Here is a 22,721-nt window from a genome sequence, read left to right on the forward strand (position 1 = left end):
AAGTCTAAAATACCTACACAATAACTATAATTGTAATAAACGAACAATAAAACAGCAGAGACGCTGTGGATTATATAAAAAGGCTGCAGTTATCAGCAGTGAGACGTGAATCCCGCGGTGAAGCAAGGAATGGAATGAAGAGATTGGAGCGACGGACGGCCTTATATAGGCAGGCAGCCAACAGCGTGGGAGGCATTGGGATGGGGGACCCGCGCCGCCTCACCGCGACCGAGCTGCAGGCTATGGGCGTATATATGTACGTAAGTAGGATTCAATTAGTGTTGGGAACCCGTGTACCAAATTTCTTGATGATGGGCCTATAGGTAACAAAGCCCGTTGGAAAGTTCAATATGGCGGCCGACAGTAGCATCATACCACCAAAATAAGTACCTACATCGGTTTCGGTTAGCGCAGGGAAGCCGCCTACCAAATTTCGTGAAGATGGGGCCATAAATAAGAAAGTTCAACATGGTGGACATTTTTGACCATTATGACCGTTACGCATAGAATTTCAAAATGAAACCTGCTTAACTTTTGTAAGTAAGCTATAAGGAATGAACCTACCAAATTTCAGCCTTCTACCTACACAGGAAGTTGGAGAATTAGTGATGAGTCAGTCAGTCAGTGAGGGCTTTGCCTTTTATTAGTATAGACTAGCAAAATACCCGCGCTTCGCAGCGGAGAAGTAGTGTGTGTTGACACTTTTTCTATAGTGTTGTTTCTTGTGACTGAAGACAGAGAGAGATAATTAAAGTTAGTAAAACATATTTTATTAGTACACACCAGGCAAGGTAAGATGACAGAGAAGCACAGTCGTAGGAAACCTGCCCTTCATCTGCCTCGAGGGGTCGGTGTCCCAAATCTTTTATAGGGCCTTTGTCTTATGACTTTTGTTGCACAAGAATTTCAAACCGTTACATCTTACAACATTTTGCTTGGATCTGCATTTACCACATCCTTTAAATTCATCAGTTGGTCACTTGTGGTTTTAGTTCATCAGTTGGTCACTTGTGGTTTTTTTTGTTCGTTAAGAGAAATAAGAAGTTGCACTTGTCATGTGCACTATAGAGAAGAAAGGGTCTGCATTGCTTTTGTCACGTACACCAGATTGATCAAACTATTTATTATTTTTCCACATGTGTTAAAGAAGTAATGAAAAAGAAAAGGAAAACTTTTAATAACGTAACATGATTGACATTGTCATGAGTGTTGCTGTCATATATATCTATATCTATCTATATATATATATATATATATATATATATATATCCACATATATCCATATCCACATATATATTTTCTCTATTTTAATCAAGTCCCACCCCTAATATATATATATCTATATATGTATATATCTATATATCCATATACACTCACCTAAAGGATTATTAGGAACACCTGTTCAATTTCTCATTAATGCAATTATCTAATCAACCAATCACATGGCAGTTGCTTCAATGAATTTAGGGGTGTGGTCCTTGTCAAGACAATCTCCTCAACTCCAAACTGAATGTCAGAATGGGTAAGAAAGGTGATTTAAGCAATTTTGAGCGTGGCATGGTTGTTGGTGCCAGACGGGCGGTCTGAGTATTTCACAATCTGCTCAGTTACTGGGATTTTCATGCACAACCATTTCTAGGGTTTACAAAGAATGGTGTGAAAAGGAAAAAAACATCCAGTATGCGGCAGTCCTGTGGGCGAAAATGCCTTGTTGATGCTAGAGGTCAGAGGAGAATGGGCCGACTGATTCAAGCTGATAGAAGAGCAACTTTGACTGAAATAACCATTCGTTACAACCGAGGTATGCAGCAAAGCATTTGTGAAGCCACAAAGCGCACAACCTTGAGGCGGATGGGCTACAACAGCAGAAGACCCCACGGGTACCACTCATCTCCACTACAAATAGGAAAAAGAGGCTACAATTTGCACAAGCTCACCAAAATTGGACAGTTGAAGACTGGAAAAATGTTGCCTGGTCTGATGAGTCTCGATTTCTGTTGAGACATTCAAATGGTAGAGTCAGAATTTGGCGTAAACCGAATGAGAACATGAATCCATCATACCTTGTTACCACTGTGCAGGCTGGTGGTGGTGGTGTAATGGTGTGGGGGATGTTTTCTTGGCACACTTTAGGCACCTTAGTGCCAATTGGGCATCGTTTAAATGCCATGCGCTACCTGAGCATTGTTTCTGACCATGTCCATCCCTTCATGACCACCATGTACCCATCCTCTGATGGCTACTTCCAGCAGGATAATGCACCATGTCACAAAGCTCGAATCATTTCAAATTGGTTTCTTGAACATGACAATGAGTTCACTGTACTAAAATGGCCCCCACAGTCACCAGATCTCAACCCAATAGAGCATCTTTGGGATCTGGTGGAACGGGAGCTTCGTGCCCTGGATGTGCATTCTTACAAATCTCCATCAACTGCAAGATGCTATCCTATCAATATGGGCCAACATTTCTAAAGAATGCTTTCAGCACCTTGTTGAATCAATGCCACATAGAATTAAGGCAGTTCTGAAGGTGAAAGGGGGTCAAACACCGTATTAGTATGGTGTTCCTAATAATCCTTTTGGTGAGTGTGTATATGTGTGTGTGTATATATATATATATATATATATATATATATATATATATATATATATATATATATATATATATATATATATATAGTGTGAAAAACTATTTGCCCCCTTCCTGATTTCTTATTCTTTTGCATGTTTGTCACACAGAATGTTTCTGATCATCAAACACATTTAACCATTAGTCAAATATAACACAAGTAAACACAAAATGCAGTTTTTAAATGATGGTTTTTATTATTTAGGGAGAAAAAAATCCAAACCTACATGGCCCTGTGTGAAAAGTAATTGCCCCTGAACCTAATAACTGGTTGGGCCACCCTTAGCAGCAATAACTGCAATCAAGCATTTGCGATAACTTGCAATGAGTCTTTTACAGCGCTCTGGAGGAGTTTTGGCCCACTCATCTTTGCAGAATTGTTGTAATTCAGCTTTATTTGAGGGTTTTCTAGCATGAACCGCCTTTTTAAGGTCATGCCATAGCATCTCAATTGGATTCAGGTCAGGACTTTGACTAGGCCACTCCATAGTCTTCATTTTGTTTTCTTCAGCCATTCAGAGGTGGATTTGCTGGTGTGTTTTGGGTCATTGTCCTGTTGCAGCACCCAAGATCGCTTCAGCTTGAGTTGTGAACAGATGGCGGACATTCTCCTTCAGGATTTTTTGGTAGACAGTAGAATTCATGGTTCCATCTATCACAGCAAGCATTCCAGGTCCTGAAGCAGCAAAACAACCCCAGACCATCACATTACCACCACCATATTTTACTGTTGGTATGATGTTCTTTTTCTGAAATGCTGTGTTCCTTTTACGGCAGATGTAACGGGACATTTTGCCTTCCAAAAAGTTCAACTTTTGTCTCATCAGTCCACAAGGTATTTTCCCAAAAGTCTTGGCAATCATTGAGATGTTTCTTAGCAAAATTGAGACGAGCCCTAGTGTTCTTTTTGCTTAACAGTGGTTTGCGTCTTGGAAATCTGCCATGCAGGCTGTTTTTGCCCAGTCTCTTTCTTATGGTGGAATCGTGAACACTGACCTTAATTGAGGCAAGTGAGGCCTGCGGTTCTTTTAGACGTTGTCCTGGGGTCTTTTGTGACCTCTCGGATGAGTCGTCTCTGCGCTCTTTGGGGTAATTTTGGTCGGCCGGCCACTCCTGGGAAGGTTCACCACTGTTCCATGTTTTTGCCATTTGTGGATAATGGCTCTCACTGTGGTTCGCTGGAGTCCCAAAGCTTTAGAAATGGCTTTATAACCTTTACCAGACTGATAGATCTCAATTACTTCTGTTCTCATTTGTTCCAGAATTTCTTTGGGTCTTGGCAGGATGTCTAGGTTTTGAGGTGCTTTTGGTCTACTTCTCTGTGTCAGGTAGCTCCTATTTAAGTGATTTCTTGATTGAAACAGGTGTGGCAGTAATCAGGCCTGGGGGTGGCTACGGAAATTGAACTCAGGTCTGATACACCGCAGTTAGGTTACTTTTTCACACTGAGCCATGTAGGTTTGGAATTTTTTTCTCCCTAAATAATAAAAACCATCATTTAAAAACTGCATTTTGTGTTTACTTGTGTTATATTTGACTAATGGTTAAATGTGTTTGATGATCAGAAACATTTTGTGTGACAAACCTGCAAAAGAATAAGAAATCACGAAGGGGGCAAATAGTTTTTTACACCACTGTATATATATTAGGGGTGGGACTTGATTAAAAAAAAATTAATCTAATTAGAGGCTTTGTAATTAATTTAATCTTGATTTATCTCATTCAATTGCACATGTAAATTTGCTCCAAAGCGCAAATGTTTTTTTTTATTTAAAAGGGTTTTAGTGGGCGACAGAATCAAATAAACATTGACATGAATATTGTAAACTCAAGCTCTTTTAATTTCTGAAAAAAAAAAGGATTTAAACTGCATTTCAATTCAAATCAAAATCATCCTCTGTGGCAGACTTAAAAATAAAGTGGTATTTTAAATAATTTAAGTACATGTTCAGAATGGTATTTTCTTTAAATAATAATAAAAATTTCAACATAAAGTGCAGTTTTTCATCTTAAAAAAAATAAGGCAGAAACATAAAAGTTAATTTGACCAGCTTCACCTTTAAACTCTGAGTAACCTTAGCCAAAATTATTTTGTACATTAGGCTAAAACAGTGTGGTCATTGAACATTTTGTAATTAGATGTAATTAAAATTACTAGATAGATAGATAGATAGATACTAATGGTCATGGAAGTCCAATGATCCCCAATAAGAGCCAAAAAGTCTGCTTTCTGTAATGCATCTAATTTTGCTTGCTTTTCAGTGTCATAAAGCTGTTGAATTTTACTTGAAATAGTCTCGGCACGGCAGTTGACGCTAACTCTAGCACATTTTGTAACCCCCTATCTTCCAGCACTGTTAGTGGTCTACAGTCCAATGCAATCCATTTTGTGAGAGAATTTGTAAGTTTGACCGATGTTGACTTACTAATTTTGGTCCTGAAGCCAGTCATTTCATCAGTTTTGGGCTGCCGACACCTTTTGTTGGTACTCAAACTCGTACTGCTAGTGCTAACAGCATACACAGTTTCTGTGTTCGCTGTAACATGTTTTGCATTTAGATGGTACCGTAAGGTTGAAGTGCCTCGGTGTTATGCAAACTCCTTTTTGCACAGTTTGCACAAAACCACGCTTTTATCAAGGCTTCCGTCGGGTAGTCTTTTGAAATGAAATTTTCCTCCAATCAGTCCTAGCAACGCGCTTTCTTCCGACTCATATATTTTTGTAGCTCTGATGTGTGCATCAATGTAATCGGTGTACCAGGAAATCATGCATTGAGAGAAGTTCCCCTTTGCTTGGAATGCAAAGTGTGATTAAATGTGTTATTTTTAATGCATTATGTAGGACATCCATCGAAGCTTCTCAGCTGTGCTTGTGCTAAGAAAAGGAAACATTTTAAAAATAACGTAACATGATTGTCAATGTAACCTTTTGTAAGTAGAGCCTGGAGGATTCAGAGTGTGGAGAAACTGTAGAGACAGCGTGTGTATTAACTTGTGGATTTTTCTGTGAGTATTTGGTGGCAGCGTGACAAAGTTGCTTCTGCAAGACCACGTTAGCTGTGGAGCTCAGCTCAGAGCGAAATGAGGTGAATTGGATGGGAGAGGATGACGTCACTCCCTGTTTTATCTTGGTAGAGTAATATATATTGCTCTAATTTCCCCTATTTTATTATTAATATGCAGCCTTAGAATGCCTAATCTCACAGACTTACCACTCCGTATATAACTTATCCCCACCTTCCCCTCTATATCTATAACCTCAGGCAATTAGATGTAGTAAAAAAAGACAAGCAGCAGTTAAGTTACACATAAAATAATGTATTACTGATAATATTCATAAATAATAACAAAATGCAAAGTACATTTGAATATTGGTAACCATGCAACCTGATAAAATGGTGATGTGTAATTCAGGTGGCACACAGACTTGTAGTTACTTAAAATGTCTCTAGTTAAAACATCGTTGGTGCTCAGCTTTCAGCCACATGTCTGTTCAATATGGCTGCTGAGCTGTGCTCTTCATTGTGTTGTCTTCATCATCACAGGTTAGCAAGAGAGATGCTTCTTCATATGTTGGTTAGAGAGAGAGAATGTGGTTGAGCAAGCAAATTTATAGGTTTTCTGTCCAACTCCCTACAGCCAATAGGACATCATGGTACTTGAAGGCCTCTGAGAGAAGCCAATTCCAAACAGCCATACCTCAGACCAATGAGGGAAATGGATCATCTGATCTCCTGCCCCCCCAAGACCATATATTGTGCTAACCTGGCTTTGTGTGGGATGGGAGAAAATACTTTAGCAAAGAAATACTCATCAAACTGGTTTAAGACACATCCCCCAAATCCTGTCGTAAAATTACAAAGAGAAGTCGTAAAGGGGGGGCAAACAAGAATGCCTCTCACCAAAGTATAACTAAATTGCATTGCTTCGCCTAGATTACAAATAAAGACATACAAAACATTTATCAAGTTATATGCAAAATCTCACATCACAACACTCCCCCCACCCGCCTCAACTGTCAATCCCCCCACAAACACAGTCTCTCGGAATTTGCATAAGCACAGCCCTTCACCAGCAATTTTAACTTAGTTACAAAGATATCAAAACTCTTGTTTATACCCTGCGTCCTCTCATTAAACTCATATCCCGCATTAGTCGTGGGCATGACAAACGCCAGCGGCAGCCTGTCTATGAACTTAATTTAAACTTATGGTTTACACCATGCTTTGTTTCCGCAGTAGCTGCACTTATGAATATGCTTGTATGTGTCACTCGCTCGCTTCTTATTGTTTTGCTGCCTTCTCAATTGTATAATGCATGTTTTCTTCAGCGCTTTTTGGAGCTCTTCCTTGTTTTCTATGTACTCCGCTCACAGTCAGTTCACGTGATTACGTTGGAAGCGTAATGATGTCTCACGAAACTCCGCCCCCCCACGGCTATTGAGCTGAACTCCATTACAGTATATGGAGAAAAATAGGTTCCAGTTATGACCATTACACGTAGAATTTCGAAATGAAACCTGCCCAACTTTTGTACGGAAGCTATAAGGAATGAGCCAGCCAAATTTCAGCCTTCCACCCACACGGGAAGTTGGAGAATTAGTGATGAGTGAGTGGGTGAGTCAGTGAGGGCTTTGCCTTTTATTAGTATAGATTTATAAAGTAAAGATCCTAATGAAAAAGTTAAAATAGTATCAAAAATTATTGCAAAATCTGTTTTTAGCTTTCTTTGACGCAAAATTTTCAATGACCTCCCTAAAATCAACATGTTTAGCTAAATCATTTTCGATACACAGAATTGCTAGATGATTAAGTCATTTTTGACTAGTTGTACTTCTTTGCCATGTTTTTAATGAATTTGCCAATCTGCTAAACGATCTTTCTGCTGAAGAAACAGTAACTGGGGCTGTACAAAACAATTTAATAGTGAGACAGATATTGGCTAATATACCTTGAAGTTTTTTGTTGTAAATTGTGTTCAAAATTCTAATTGGTCTTTTTTCAACACCAAAACCTGTCTTGTAAATACCTTTAAAGTGAAAGATTTCATCCAGTAAGTCCTCTGACAGATCTTCTGCATATGCATGTACAAGTTTTGCAGCTCTTGCGGTAAGTTGACCATTGTCCAAGTTCTGAAAATTCACAATGGGTGAGAATAATTCACATATGGCATCTGCTGCTTTAAATCTTGTCTTTAAATTGTTGATGATAAAATCCAATACTGGGAAAACTACCGAAATTTTGAAATCATATTCTGGTTCTGTAGAAGGTTTTCGGTTATTTGGAAATTGAGTTCACACTGCTACTACCTCAGCAATTGCTTTCGCCTCCTGAATAATACTTTTTCATGAGTTTTTCATGTACTCTGGAATTTTTTTATATCCTTTTCTAATGTAGGGGTTCCTATAGGAAATTTTCCAACTAAAATAATGACGGTTGTCTCTGGCCTCAATTTTCTTGCAAAAAGCCGGAAATACGTCTTTTTGAAAATGTTGACAATTTTGAAAAAAATCGAAATTTTTACTTTAACTCTTTATATCTGCAGAAATAAGTGATGTAAATGTTACATTTTTTGTGTAGTATTTCTTATTTAATTGTGTTTAAAACCATGTATGATTAAGTTTATTGTTTATAATATTTACAAATAAAGAATGTATAAAAGTATATGGCACCAAATAGCAATTAATATCAAAATTTTCGATCAGTGGAGAGGTCCACGTTTTATTTGGATTCGTAAAACGTTAAAGCGAGAAAGTTGTAGAAAAATGTATGTAGACATTTTTTTTATCTGAAACTTTAGTTTTCAAAATATTTTATGCTGAAGTTGATACTCAACACTGTAGGATCAATTCTTGCTTTCTGTTCATACGTTTTGTTTGTGCATAATATCTACTCATCCTGTGCTGGGCCCCTGTGATCACGGGCCCCCTGGCTAGAGCCTTGTCAGCCCCCTCCCATGTGGGGGCCATGGATAGGACATAAACTGATTAGTACATTGCTTTTCACATACCATAGTGTATGCAATATCCACAAAACTAATGTTGCCCTGACTTGTAGGTGTATAAGTCAATCACCCTTGAACCTCAAGCTAAATTAACTCATCCCCTTGAGGAGCTGCTTTCCTTATTCAGAGTTCTGGGCACTCTTTCTCTAGGAAGAGATCATTGTCTTAGATATATAGTACCAGCATGTACTAGAGATCAGTTGGTTTATCTTTATATGAAACTTTTAGTTTCCCATACTGGTTCTTTTCCACACTTTGGCTGCACCTTGATAACCCATTCATGAAAATAAAGGAACTGCTGAGAAGATAGTATCAATGGTTGGCATTGAATGCTCCTAAGCTGATGCCTAGCATACAAACTAGAAACTCACTTCACAAATAGATACAGGAACAAAATAGTATGAAGCAACAGCCCAGAACTTCATTTAGCTTTGTGGTACTTCCCACAAAAATGGGAATTGCTTTTATTTAAGTCACTAGCCAATGTAAATTTTCCTTTTAGCAGTTGTTAATATACTATGTATTTTTTTTTTACTAAGTCCACCGAATGCAACGATTAACAATTGCAATCATCTTTCTAATATCTGTGCAAGTACAAAGATTTTTTTAAAAGGGGAATATAATCCTATCTTGTCCGTTTCAAAGGAGTTTCCTTGCCTAAAATGCAACATTGAATAGGAGATTAAACTTAGACACCTCCTTAGTATGCAGTGATACAGGTGTCTTAAAAACTTGTTTCATGCTAATTTTATGTTCGCAGCATTACATTCAAATGTTTGAGCTAATTCATCTTTATGTTGCAGCAGAATTTATTAAGGACATTGCATACGCTGGAAAAATTCTGGAAGGATTTACAAAACCTTCTAAATCATTATCCATCAAAAAAGTAAGTGCGGAGTACATTTGTCACTAATATTTTCTTTAGTTTATTTTTAATACTTTACTATTTTAAGCAATGGAACCCTAAAGAATATGGATTAGTGTAGGGCTGTGTCAAAGTGCATCTGCAAAGAAAAAAAAGGGTTACAGTTGATTTCAAAAATGAAAAGAAGGTAAAAGCCATAAACAGGCCAAAACATTTTGTGTTTTACCTTCTTTTCTTTTCATCATGGAAATAACATTCAACCTTTAATTTCTCTAAAGAATATGTTGGCTTGCACAATTTTAAAATTATCTGCAGTCTCAAGTTCTCCTTTAAAGAGTTGATTCATTCTAACATCCCAATTGACACTTACCAAAAAAGATTAAGTAGATACACTATGGTTCACCCCTATGCCAACATGAAATGGGACACCTTATGATTTAAACATAATGCTCACACTAGAAAAACAGAGTATGCACTTTGATTTCTGTATAAATTGTGATGGTGATTTCTTTTTGATAATACAAACAACTCTTTTAAAAGGAAGAGTGTAATTTTAAATTTTGAGGGGAAAATAAATTGCTGGTTCTGTAGGATGTAATGCAACTTAGTCAACACTGTGTGTATGTGATCTTGTAAAGAGAGGACTCAATCAATCAAAAATGTGATTTTTATTTATTTTTTTTTTTGCATAGCATCACAGTGCATTAACAAATAAATATAAGTTACAGGACTTGGTTTTTCAACTGCGGGTGTCAACAGACTGAAAATGCCAAGGTGCATTATCTTTTTTCAGAAAAAAGTAAAATAACTGCCATATTCAACTGGATGTTTTAAATGGGATCTTTAGCTAGCTTATTGAAACTCGGATAAAGAGGGAGTGGTGGGCATCAAATTTGAGAATGCAGTATGGCATTCTGGTAGATCTAGTGCCTTTTCCATAATTCTTTTTGGCTGAAAAGCTCCTTCTGTTCAGGAAGTGTTAATGGGACATTTGACTCATTTTGCCCAAATATAAAATTATCTACAGTATATTGTTGGAAACAAGAATTGGGAATTCAGAAAATACATTTGAGTTAAAAGATAAAAATATCAATTTTCTTGTAATCAATTAAAATGTTGAAATTACATTTCATTACAGTTACTTTATAAGCACAAAAGATTAACTTATGCATAGTCTAAGCATCAAATAACTGCTAGTAGCTGCCTTAGACAAATAGTGGCAGACATATTTATTGATGGCCATAGATTCAAAAGAATGCATTAGCAAAAAGTAAGTGACAACCTCAATGCAGTTATTTTCAAATTATAATAATTATCAAAATTGCAGGCCGGATTTACTCAGGGATTTGCAGTTTTAACACTAACTGTAGTTTCTTTTTTTTTACAAGTTAGGTAGTACTGGATGCTATTGCAGAACCTTTGACAAAGTATTTCATATCTTAACTTATGAATACGGAATTATTCACAAAGAAGGAACTTAACAACAGAGCTGTTTTTCAAAAAACTGTTGACAGTGCTGATTATATTCAGCAGATTATCTTGTAGGTGGCATTTCTGAAGTGGTTAAGCTGCAAACGCAACATTCATTGTTTGTCAGTGATGAGGGAATTAGACATGCATTTTTTAGATCAGCGGTAAGTAAGTGAAAATCAAGAATAGTGCACATAATTTTGTGACTCATTCGTGTGAAGATGATAGTAAAACAGAATCTCTTGCCAATGGGTTTAAATTATGGCTACAATCCATGAACGTAAAGTGATGCAAAGTTTATAAAGAATTAAAGTTGATGGTAAAGGGTAATTCTCTTTTTGGAGGTGGAGAGTGATTGATGTATAGATTCGTAACAGCATTAGAATTTACGCCAAGACTCAGATATGATATTCTTCAAACCAAATATTTTTTCTCTGCAAGCTCTGGATATAATTTCTTGTAATAAAGAGCTAATGGATTACATGGTAACTAATGGTTTTATTGACATTATTTTGAATGATTTTTGTTGCCTTCAGTGTTAAGATTTGGGAATTGCCTAGATGTAGCTTCAGTATTGTAGGGTAAAATTGAAAAAGAAATTGCATATGTCTTGCACACTTAATTGCTAAGATGATGGCATTGCTACCTTGGGATTAAGCAACATTAAAGTCTAGGAAAAATGTAATGTAAAATATTCCATGGATAACTTCTTACATATGTAAGAATATCTTGGGGAGCAAAGAATAAGAAAAGGTCTATGAGTGCCACTTGTGCTGAAAAAAATCTAGAATCCTGTTCAGATTTAAAGTTGATACCAATCTGCTACATAAACTATTTTAACTAAGCCTTGGTTATAAAAGAATCCTTTATGTATGCCTTCGGTCAGTCCTGTAATTCTTAGGGTTTTCCTTTATTCTCTGTAATACTAGTCTGCTAGCTTCATTTTGAGCAGAGCTGGTTCTTTAGGGCCAATTTTTTGTTGTAGTCTAATTTCTGCATCTGTGTGGACTCCTCAGATTGTACAAAAAGAAATACTGTTTTATTTCCAGCTCTCAGATCAGAGAAGTGATGCTGCATAGCAGTATTCAGGGAAATGTCCTAACAGCAGATTTGTTGAGTCTTGGTGCAAGGCAGTCCCAATTTTTGGTGTGCTTGAATTCTTTAGTGAGTAGAAGGCATCAGAATTAATACCTTAGAAAGGTGCCTTGAACATAATGACAGTTTGAGAAGCAGACCTTACAGGAGCATGCTTGATCAGGAGTACCAATTAAGACGTTTACAAATGCAAATACAGAGAAAAGGTGTTGAAGGGTACACATAGCTTAAGTGATAGCAAAAATATAACAATTATTACCTGTCTTTATTTGTGTGTGTGTATATGTATGTGTGTGTGTGTGTATATATATATATATATATATATATATATATATATATATATATATATATATATATATAAATATATATATATATATATATATATATATATATATATATATATATATATATATATATATATATATATAAATATAAAATCTTGGGTTGAGACATGATCATCTCAGAGAGACACTTTCAAGTCCCACGAGACTTCTTGCACATCACTCCCTACTTACAAACAATTTCTTGGAGACACTTTAGCGTCCCATGAGACAAGGAAGTGAGACAAAAGGACAGCTAATGTACAGGCTTTTAAATGATCGACACACAGCGCGACATGCAGATCACACAGCACGGCAGTAGCAGCTGGCTTAAAGGACAGCTGCTGTATAGGCTTTTAAATGATTGTCATGCAGCGTGACATGCTGATCACGCAGCTCGGTAGTCGATAGCCAGCAGCTGATCCATCCACATCTCATTAGTGTGTGCTCAGCTTAATAACGCGTTAATGTATTCTAACTTTAACACCGTTAAAAAAAATTTGTGTCCTTAACACAGGTTCTTTTTGACTCTACGAAATTCCTGTAGTTCAAGCTGAGCCTGCAAACTGAATGCGTGCCACTCTAGCCTTCAAGTTATTCCTTGTAGAAGTCACTCCATATTCCTAATTGTAGCACAATGGAAAAAGGTCCATTAAATGGGAAGTTCAATTTTAAAACTTTGCCCAATGGCTCACTCGATAAAACTAAGGTTGTGTGTAGTTACTGTCAAGCCGAGTTTAGTTATCACTGGAATACAAGCATTCTACTGGTACAATATTACATGCAAGCCAAACATCCATTTTACACTAATAGCATTAGCCTGGGTAATATGCGACAGACCACGCTCGACAGTGTTTGGCAGAAACCAATGGACACGTCAACCTCCAGCAAATTAATGGTAGCAATTGCTAAATGGATAGCCACAGCATGCAGGCTGATTTACATAGTGGAGGACGAAGGTCTGTGCGACATAATTTGGATCACGTCCAACAACTCAACTTATGAATTACCCTCGAGAGCCACAGTCATAACTAGGATACACAAGCTATATGACTCGGAGAGGCCAAAACTAGCTAAGGAGTTGGAGATCATGGAGACTGTCACCCTTACTGGCAACTACTGGACTTCACTTGGAAAACATAGCTACCTCGGGGTTACAACCCATTATATCGATGAACAATGGAAACTGCATTCACATGCTTTGACGGTCATGGAAACATCGGAGAGACATGCCGAAACGTGCACCAAACATTTTATGGATGTAGCAAAGCAGTGGAATGTTGAGAATAAAGTAAGCACACTCAGTACAGATAGTGCACGAAATTTTAATTTCAGCGGCGAGACGGCTGCCTTTCAAACACTTGCTAAGCATTGCACACAGCATTCGACGTTATGTCACATTCTCTGTAGAATAGTGCGACGGTGCACTTTCCAAATGCCGAAAGATGGTGGGGAACTTCAGGCACAGTCCATCAAATACTGCAAAGCTTGAGAAACAGCAAGTCGCGCTTGGCCTGAAGACTAAGACACTCGTATAAGACATACCAACTAGATGGAACTCCACTCTGGAGATGGTGAAGCGTGTGTGAAAAAACGAGCAACCACTAAGAGGTGCACTAGCCCTACATAAAATTAATGTGTTCATGCCAACAAATGCTGAGCTGGAGAAATTTCAGAAGCTAAAGCATTGCTCGAGCCCTGCAGGTAATATATACACGTTTATTTTTTCTTCTAGCAATCTCGCACAGTCATTGAAAAATGTGTGTCTCCATTGATCATTAATGGGAGAGTGTGGAGGAGGACTGTATTCAAAAATGTCTAGAGCACTATAAAGTTGAGCTTTTCATCAGCATGGAAGATTGCCCCCTAAAATGGTGGTCCACACATGCTCTGGTATACAAAGAGCTAGCTTGTCTTGCTCACAAGTACTTGGCAGCACCTGCCACATCAGTGCCTTACAAGAGGTTGTTCTCACTCTCTGGGTATGTTGTGCAGAAAAAGCAAGCTGCCTTGTCCTCTGGAAATGTGACCAAACTTGTATGTTTAAGCAACTGGCTTGGTTTAATAAAATAGAAATAGTGTATTATTCATAATAATCCAAAAGGCCAACCTGCTGTTTCTGCTGAGAAATTAACTTAAGCTAACTACATTAACAATTTTGAATTGTATTCTGTTTATAAAACCCTGTTTCTGGAGTTTTTGTATGGCTTTTGAGTGAGATTTAATAAGTATTATTGAGGAATACATGGAGACTCTAGTATGAGACTACATGTCTTAAATATGTCATCTGTTTTACAATATAAGCCCAATTGTTTGTTTTCTATGTTCACCATTGCACAGCCCTAGAGTATGAGTGAATAAAGCCTCTTCACAGTTGAAGTTTTGTCTTTATTTCCTCTTGTTCCAGTTACCTGAATACATGAAGTACATTTATATGCCATTATATTGTGTCCATTCTTCTTAATATGGTCTGATTGCGCTTAAAAATCTTTGTGGTAAAATTTCAACATAAAAAAATACATTTAAGGTTAATCACGATTAATTACACAAAGTCATGCAGTTTATCACGATTAAACTTTTTGATCGCTTCAGCAATATATATAACGCACGCTAAGGAGATGCACTCGGATCTGCATGTTCTGCTTGTCATTGTTTTAAGAGCTGGGAGCACATGAAGTGTGTCTGCCAAAAGCATTCCAACAACTGCTAGGTTAGATATCCGTGAACTTGTTTTAAATTGTAAGTAGGGCGTGACGTGCAAAAGTCACCATCTCACAGGTTTTGCTTCCTAAGGTTGTAATGTCTAGTCTCACGTGTTGTCAAAGTGTCTCTCCGAGATGATCAGGTCTCGATTGCTTTGCTCAACGCCCTCCAAAGGCGCACTATGCTCCTGCCACTTCACGTCTCTCCCGCTCGCGTTGTGAAGGGAGGGAGCTGAACACATTCTAAGGAGAAGAAAACAGATCAGCTACTGGCTTTCTGCTGCTGCCGTGGTGCATGTTCTACTTGTCACGCTATGCGTCGATCATTTAAAAGCCTGTACAGCAGCTGTCCTGTCTCAGTGCTTTGTCTCACGTGACATTAAAGTGTCTCTCACGGGACATCAGATTGTCTTCTGAGAAGATCACATCTCGTCTCCCTGCCAGTTTTTTTTATTTATATATATATATATATATATATATATATATATATATATATATATATATATATATATATATATATATATATATATATATGTATGTATGTATGTATGTATATATGTATGTATATATATATGTATATATATATGTATGTATGTATATATATGTATATATATATATATATGTATATATATATATGTATATGTATGTATGTATGTATGTATATATATATATATGTATATATATATATATATATATATATATATGTATATATATATATATATGTATGTATGTATATATGTATATATATATATATGTATGTATATATATATATATATATATATATATATATATATATATATATATATATATATATATATATATGTATGTATGTATATATGTATATATATGTATTAGAATTAGAACAATCTAGACGAGAACAGGCCATTCAGCCCAACAAAGCTCGCCAGTCCTATCCACTTGCTTCCTCCAAGAAAACATCAAGTCGAGTTTTGAAAGTCCCTAACGTCTTACTGTCTACCACACTACTTGGTAACTTATTCCAAGTGTCTATCGTTCTTTGTGTAAAGAAAAACTTCCTAATGTTTGTGCGAAATTTACCCTTAACAAGTTTCCAACTGTGTCCCGTGTTCTTGATGAGCTCATTTTAAAATACAAGTCTCGATCCACTGTACTAATTCCCTTCATAATTTTAAACACTTCAATCATGTCACCTCTTAATCTTCTTTTGCTTAAACTGTAAAGGCCCAGCTCTTTTAATCTTTCCTCATAATTCAACCCCTGTAGACCTGGAATCAGCCTAGTCGCTCTTCTCTGGACCTTTTCTAGTGCTGCTATGTCCTTTTGTAGCCTGGAGACCAAAACTGCACACAGTACTCAAGATGAGGCCTCACCAGTGCATTATAAAGGTTGAGCATAACCTCCTTGGACTTGTACTCCACAGATCGTGCTATATAACCTAACATTCTGTTAGCCTTCTTAATGGCTTCTGAACACTGTTTGGAAGTTGATAGCTTGGAGTCCACTATGACTCCTAAATCCTTCTCATAAGGTGTACTCTCGATTTTTCGACCGCCCATTGTGTATTCAAACCTAATATTTTTACTTCCTATGTGTAATACTTTACATTTACTGACATTAAATTTCATCTGCCACAAATCTGCCCAAGCCTGTATGCTATCCAAGTCCTTCTGTAATGATATAACGGATTCCAAATTATCTGCTAATCCACCTATCTTGGTATCATCTGCAAACTTAACCAGCTTGTTACTTATATTCCTATCTAAATCATTTATATATATTAAAAATAGCAGCGGCCCTAGCACTGACCCCTGTGGAACACCACTCTTAACATCGCCAGTTCTGATGAGGTTCCTCGCACCATCACCCTCTGCTTCCTGTGTCTGAGCCAATTCTGCACCCATCTAAAAACATCACCCTGAATTCCCACTTCTTTTAACTTGATGCCCAACCTCTCATGTGGCACCTTATCAAATGCTTTCTGAAAGTCCAGATAAATAATATCATAAGCTCCACTTTGATCGTATCCTTTTGTTGCCTCCTCATAGAATTCCAACATGTTAGTAAAACACGACCTCCCCCTTCTGAACCCATGCTGACTGTTCAGAATAACTCCTGTCCTTGTCATGTGTTGCTCAATCTTATCCTTAATAATTCCTTCCATTAATTTTCCTGTGATGCTTGTTAAGCTTACTGGCCTATAGTTGCTTGGATCTGCCCTGTCACCCTTTTTATATAATGGGATGATATTTGCCATTTTCCAGTCCTTTGGAATCTCTCCAGTGCACAGTGACTTCCTAAAATATGTGTCAAGGGTTTATATATGTACTCACTAGCCTCCTTAAGAACACGAGGATAAATATTATCTGGGCCTGGTGATTTGTTTGATTTCATCTTATTTAATCTGAGCAGCACTTCTCCCTCTACAATTTCCAAATCCCTCAGTACCTCCTTAGTAGTTGTGTTTACCTCTGGCAGGTTATCCACTTGCTCACTTGTAAACACCTCAGAAAAATGTAAGTTTAGGGCATCTGCTATTTCATTGTCTGTATCTTTTAATTCCCTTTACTATTCCTGATGAACTTGACCTCCTCCTTAACTGTTCTTTTACTACTAAAATACTGAAAGAATCTCTTGGGGTCTTCTTTGCCTTATCTGCTATATTCCTCTCCAACTGTCTTTTAGCCTCTCTGATATCCTTCTTAATGGTTGCCCTCATTTTCTCATACGCGCTACGGTTCTCTTTGCAGTCATTAGTCTTATATGCCTTATACAGCAGTTTTTTCCTTTGCAACTTCTTTTTTAAATCTTTATTAATCCATCGTGGAGATTTTTTAGTTTCCTATTACTTCCAAATTTAGGTATGTATCTGTCCTGCATTACATGTAAAACATTTTAAACCTGTTCCACTGCTCCTCGACTGTCTCCACATTTAAAAGCTTATCCCAGTCTATCCTACTTAGACTTTGTCGCATCTGCTCAAAATTAGCCCTACTAAAGTTCAACTTAACAATTTTAGTCTTTGCATCTGTACTCTTACAAAATACTGAGAATTGTATTACATTATGGTCACTTGACCCTAGTGGTTCAATCACCTCTACACCCTCAATTCTATCCTGATTATTACAGAATACTAAATCCAGATAGGCTTCACCCCTTGTTGGTGCTTTAACATGCTGTGTTAAAAAACAGTCGCTGATTACTTCTAAAACTCCTGCTCTTGTGCTCCTCCATCTGTAAGGTTATCCCAGTTAATATTTGGATAATTAAAGTCCCCATGACTATAATATCCCCTGTAAACTTGCCTTTTGATATTACTAAAAGATGTGTGTTGAAATTACTGTCTGAATTGGGTGGTCTATAACACACTCCTAAAATGAGACCTTTTCCCTAATATTTTCCAGGCGAAGCCACATGTCCTCACTAAGATGGGGCTCATCATCCAACTGAAGATGACTTACATTTAATTCCTGTTTGGCATAAACAGCAACCCCACCTCCTTTTCTGTTCTGTCTATCCTTCCTAAAAATGTGTATCCCTCTATGTTACACTCATCCCCATCTTTGTTATTTAGCCAGGTTTCCGTTATTGCTATAATATCATAATTGTGCTCTGCTACATACAACTCCAACTCACTTACCTTATTTTTGATACTTCTAGCATTAAGGCAAGCTATTTTTAATGTGTTAATCCTTCTATCTTTACGTGTTTGCTTAAAATTTACATTACTATGCATTTTTATTTCTACACCATTGTTTGTTCTTCCATGTATAGATCTAAATCTGGCCTGTCCTAAACTCCCTGCCCCCCCATCCCCTAGTTTAAACAATCCTCGACTAGCCTACACATACGCCTCCCCAATACATTGGTGCCCCTCCGGTTCAGATGTAACCCGTCACGCGGAACAGGTCCCATCTGTTCCAAAAGGAGTCCCAATGCCCCATAAACCTATACCCTTCTACCCTGCACCAAGATTTGAGCCACGCGTTAAGCCTTCTAATCTCCTCAATCTTACCTGGACTGGCGTGGCACAGGCAGAACTGGAGAAGACTACCTTGTCAGTTCTGCTCCTCAGCTTGGTACCTAACTCTTTGAATTTGGATCGCAGAACTGACAGACTACCCTTATGTATGTCATTTGTTCCAACGTGGACAATGACAACTGGATCCACCCGCTCTGGCCAAGAGCCTATCCACCCTTCCAGGAGGTCTCCCACCTGTGCTCCCGGAAGGCAACACACCGTCTGAGACTCTCTCTCTCTGGAGCACACCTGCGCTTCAATCCCCCTAATGATTGAGTCCCCAACTATCACTACCTCTCTCTTTTTGGGAACTGGTTTTGAGGTGGCCCGTTGGGGCTCCTCAACCCTGCCTACCACCTCAGAATTATCAGAGTCACCGTCCAGCTCCGCCAGGACATGATAACGGTTAGACACTTCTAATTCTGGGGTTGATGCCCGGACAGTGTGCACCCTTTACCTTACGCCTTGCGACCGTGACCCACCTATTCCTACCTGTCTGGTCTGGAATCTCCTCACGCGCCACCTTAGGGGTGCACACTATCTCTCTAAAGGACACCTGGGCCAAGTCCGCCAATTCTCTATTACAACGCAGGTCAGCCAACTCCTCCTCCAGTTCAGCGACCCTGAGCTCGAGGTGCTGGATCAGCTGGCATCTCTTGCAGATGTAGCCCTCATAGACAACTGGCTCTTCCAAACCATCATCTAAAAGTCCAACATCCAACAGGACTTGCATTGCACTGGCCTCATTATTAAAATTTGATTTGGGATTACTAAGCTGCCTTAACTATATATTTTTTTTTCTTTCTTAAAATTAAATTTCTTCTTAACTTAAATGGTAACACTAAGATCTGCTACAGATATTTTACACCTTTTCCCCTTAAGCTCCTGTACTGTTCTCCCTCTCAGCTGCCTGCTGTTTGCCTTTTTATGAGGTTAACTTTACTTTTCTCTGTCTCTTCTAGCTTTGCGCTCTTCTTACTTATAAGCTCTTCACTCGCACTGTTTGTATTCCCCCGTATTAATGAACCAATACGCTGTCGCCCACTTAACTGTTCTGCCTCTGGACGCTAAGGACTGTTTAATCTAAAATAAAATAAATAAATAAAACTTTACTACCTTATTTGCTCCTTGTGCCTGATCGGTGTCTTAACGCAGGCCGCTTACCTGCGCACTACTGAGTTTCCACCTTTTACTGCTTTGAAGTCAGCCGCGGCCTTTTTTTCTTTTCCTTTAAACTAAGGAATCGCTGTTACGACGACGCGGTTATTTATTTACAAATGCCGATATCAGTTACTGCTGCTTTCTACCCTGCCGCCTCGATGCTAATTCAAATACAGATAACAAGAAAAGAACAAGTACAAATAACTTTTCCAAGCGCACTTCCAAACACCCAGCTACTTTTGCTCTTGTGCGGCGAAAAAAGCAAAAACCCTTCTAAAGGGAAAAAGCTTTAAAATTCCCACACGGTTCCTTAGAGGCAACCAAAACCCAAGTTTTAAGAGCAAAATGTATTTTTTTAATGTAAATCTCACACCACAGAACAAACCAACACTCTCAACAGACTCTAGCGTTTGCAAAGCACACGTCAGCACAAAGCACACGTGACTCTCAGCTCTGAGCACTGAGCTCTGAGAATGGGGCATACATATATATGTATATATATATGTATGTATATATATATGTATATATATGTATATATATATATGTATATATATATATATATATATATATATATATATATATATATATATATATATATATATATATATATATATATATATATATATATATATATATATATATATATATATATATATGTATATATATATATATATATATATATATATGTATATATATATATATATATGTATATGTGTATATATATATATGTGTATATGTGTATATATATATGTATATGTATATGTGTATATATATATGTATATGTGTATATGTGTATATATATATGTATATATATAGTCACAAAACGAGACAAAGACAGAAAAAGGTTTGGGGCAGCCACCCATGTAATTAGGTATCCTGGCTGCAAAGTCGTTTTACTTTTCCAAATACCAGCACTGAAGTGCTTACAACAGAGTCCAAAACAAGACTGTCAGAGAAGGGAAAAGGGGGAGGCAGGAAGTGAGGTCATAAGGATGGGCACGCGTGTTCATCTTTCATTGGTTTAGTCCCGGATGTGACATCAGGGGGCGGAGCTGGCAAGGTCTGTCTCCATTGGCTCGGTCCCAGAAGTGACGTCCAGAGAGACAGGTGGAACCTCCCGGGTTAGGTCTACAGGGAAGTGAGAAAGAGAGTTAGTGCACTCTGCCACATCCCGGCATGGCTCAGAACTGCCTTCACTCGAGCCCTTTAGCTGCCTCCCATGCGCGCGTGTGTGACAAGGCCCCCCCTCAGCCCAGACCCGTCGGGTCGGGCGACCCTAACCGAGAGGTCGTGAACCCGAGAGAGCACATCAGCGTTGGCATGGAGAGCACCCGGCGATGAGCGGCGAAAACTTATGCGGCTGCAGGTCAAGAAACCACCGGGTGACCAGCGGATTCGACTCCTTGTGCAGGGCCATCCACTGTAGAGGTGCATGGTCCGTGACAAGGGTGAACTCACGCCCAACAGGTAGTACCTCAGCTGAGTGATCGCCCATTTAATCGCCAGAGCCTCCCTCTCCACCGCGCATACCTGGTCTCCCGGTCCAACAGTTTCGGCTCAGGAACATGCGGGGTGTTGACACCATCGACACTTTGGCTCAGCACGGCTCCCAGGCCTGTGTCGGCGTCCGTCTGGAGGATGAAAGGCAAAGAAAAGTTAGGTGCCATCAAAATAGGTGTGGACGTAAGGGCCTTCTTCAAGTCACCAAATGCAGTGTCTGTTTTGCAGTCCATACCACAATGTTCGGGGCCCTCTTCTTTGTTAAATCGGTCAAGGGCGCCGCTTTCTTCGAAAACCGGGGTACAAACCGGCGGTAGTACCGGCTAACCGAAAGGCTTGGACCTGCCGCTTGGTTTTGGGCGGGGCCATTTCAGAATGGCATCAATTTTGGAGCACTGTGGCCTTACGGTACCCGACCCACCAGGTAGCCTAAATATTTGGCCTCGCTTAATCCAAAGAAACATTTCTTGGGATTAATCCGAGCCCGCCTCACCAAGTGTCCGTAATACCGCTTGGACATGCTGTAGGTGTTCCTTCCATGTGCTGGAATAGATGACCACGTCATCTAGGTAGGCAGCACTGTATGAGTTATGAGGCGAAGCACTTTGTCCACCAGGCGCTGAAAGGTTGCTGGAGCCCGTGTAACCCAAATGGAAGGACACGATACTGCCAGTGTCCGCTAGGGGTACTAAACGCGGTTTTTTCCTTCGCGGAGTCCGTTAAAGGAACCTGCCAGTACCCTTTTGTCATGTCAAGTGTGGTCAGGTATTGAGCCTGTCCAAGCCTCTCGAGGAGGTCGTCCCAGCGTGGCATTGGATAGGCATCAAATTGGGAGACTTGGTTAAGCCGGCGGAAGTCATTGCAGAACCTCCAACTCCGTCAGGCTTACCGGCGAGCACAATGGGGCTGGACCAGGGACTATAACTTTCCTCAATTACACCTAGTTCCAGCATGCGCGATCTCAAGCTCCACTT

General features: G+C 38.7%; 1 protein-coding gene across 2 annotated transcripts in view; it reads left to right on the top strand.

Annotated features, from left to right (window-relative positions):
- The window catches only part of gpatch1 (G patch domain containing 1), a 209,052-nt gene that overhangs the window by 107,483 nt on the left and 78,848 nt on the right, over positions 1-22,721 (top strand). Inside the window, exon 9 of one of the 2 annotated variants that reach the window (XM_039763611.1) lies at positions 9,438-9,520. In XM_039763611.1, the coding sequence (XP_039619545.1) occupies positions 9,438-9,520 (83 nt within the window). The remainder of the gene's footprint in view (positions 1-9,437; positions 9,521-22,721) is intronic. The other variant, XM_039763613.1, reaches the window with a different exon arrangement.

Source organism: Polypterus senegalus, chromosome 9, assembly GCF_016835505.1.
Source record: "Polypterus senegalus isolate Bchr_013 chromosome 9, ASM1683550v1, whole genome shotgun sequence".
NCBI classification, from domain to species: Eukaryota; Metazoa; Chordata; class Cladistia; order Polypteriformes; family Polypteridae; genus Polypterus; species Polypterus senegalus.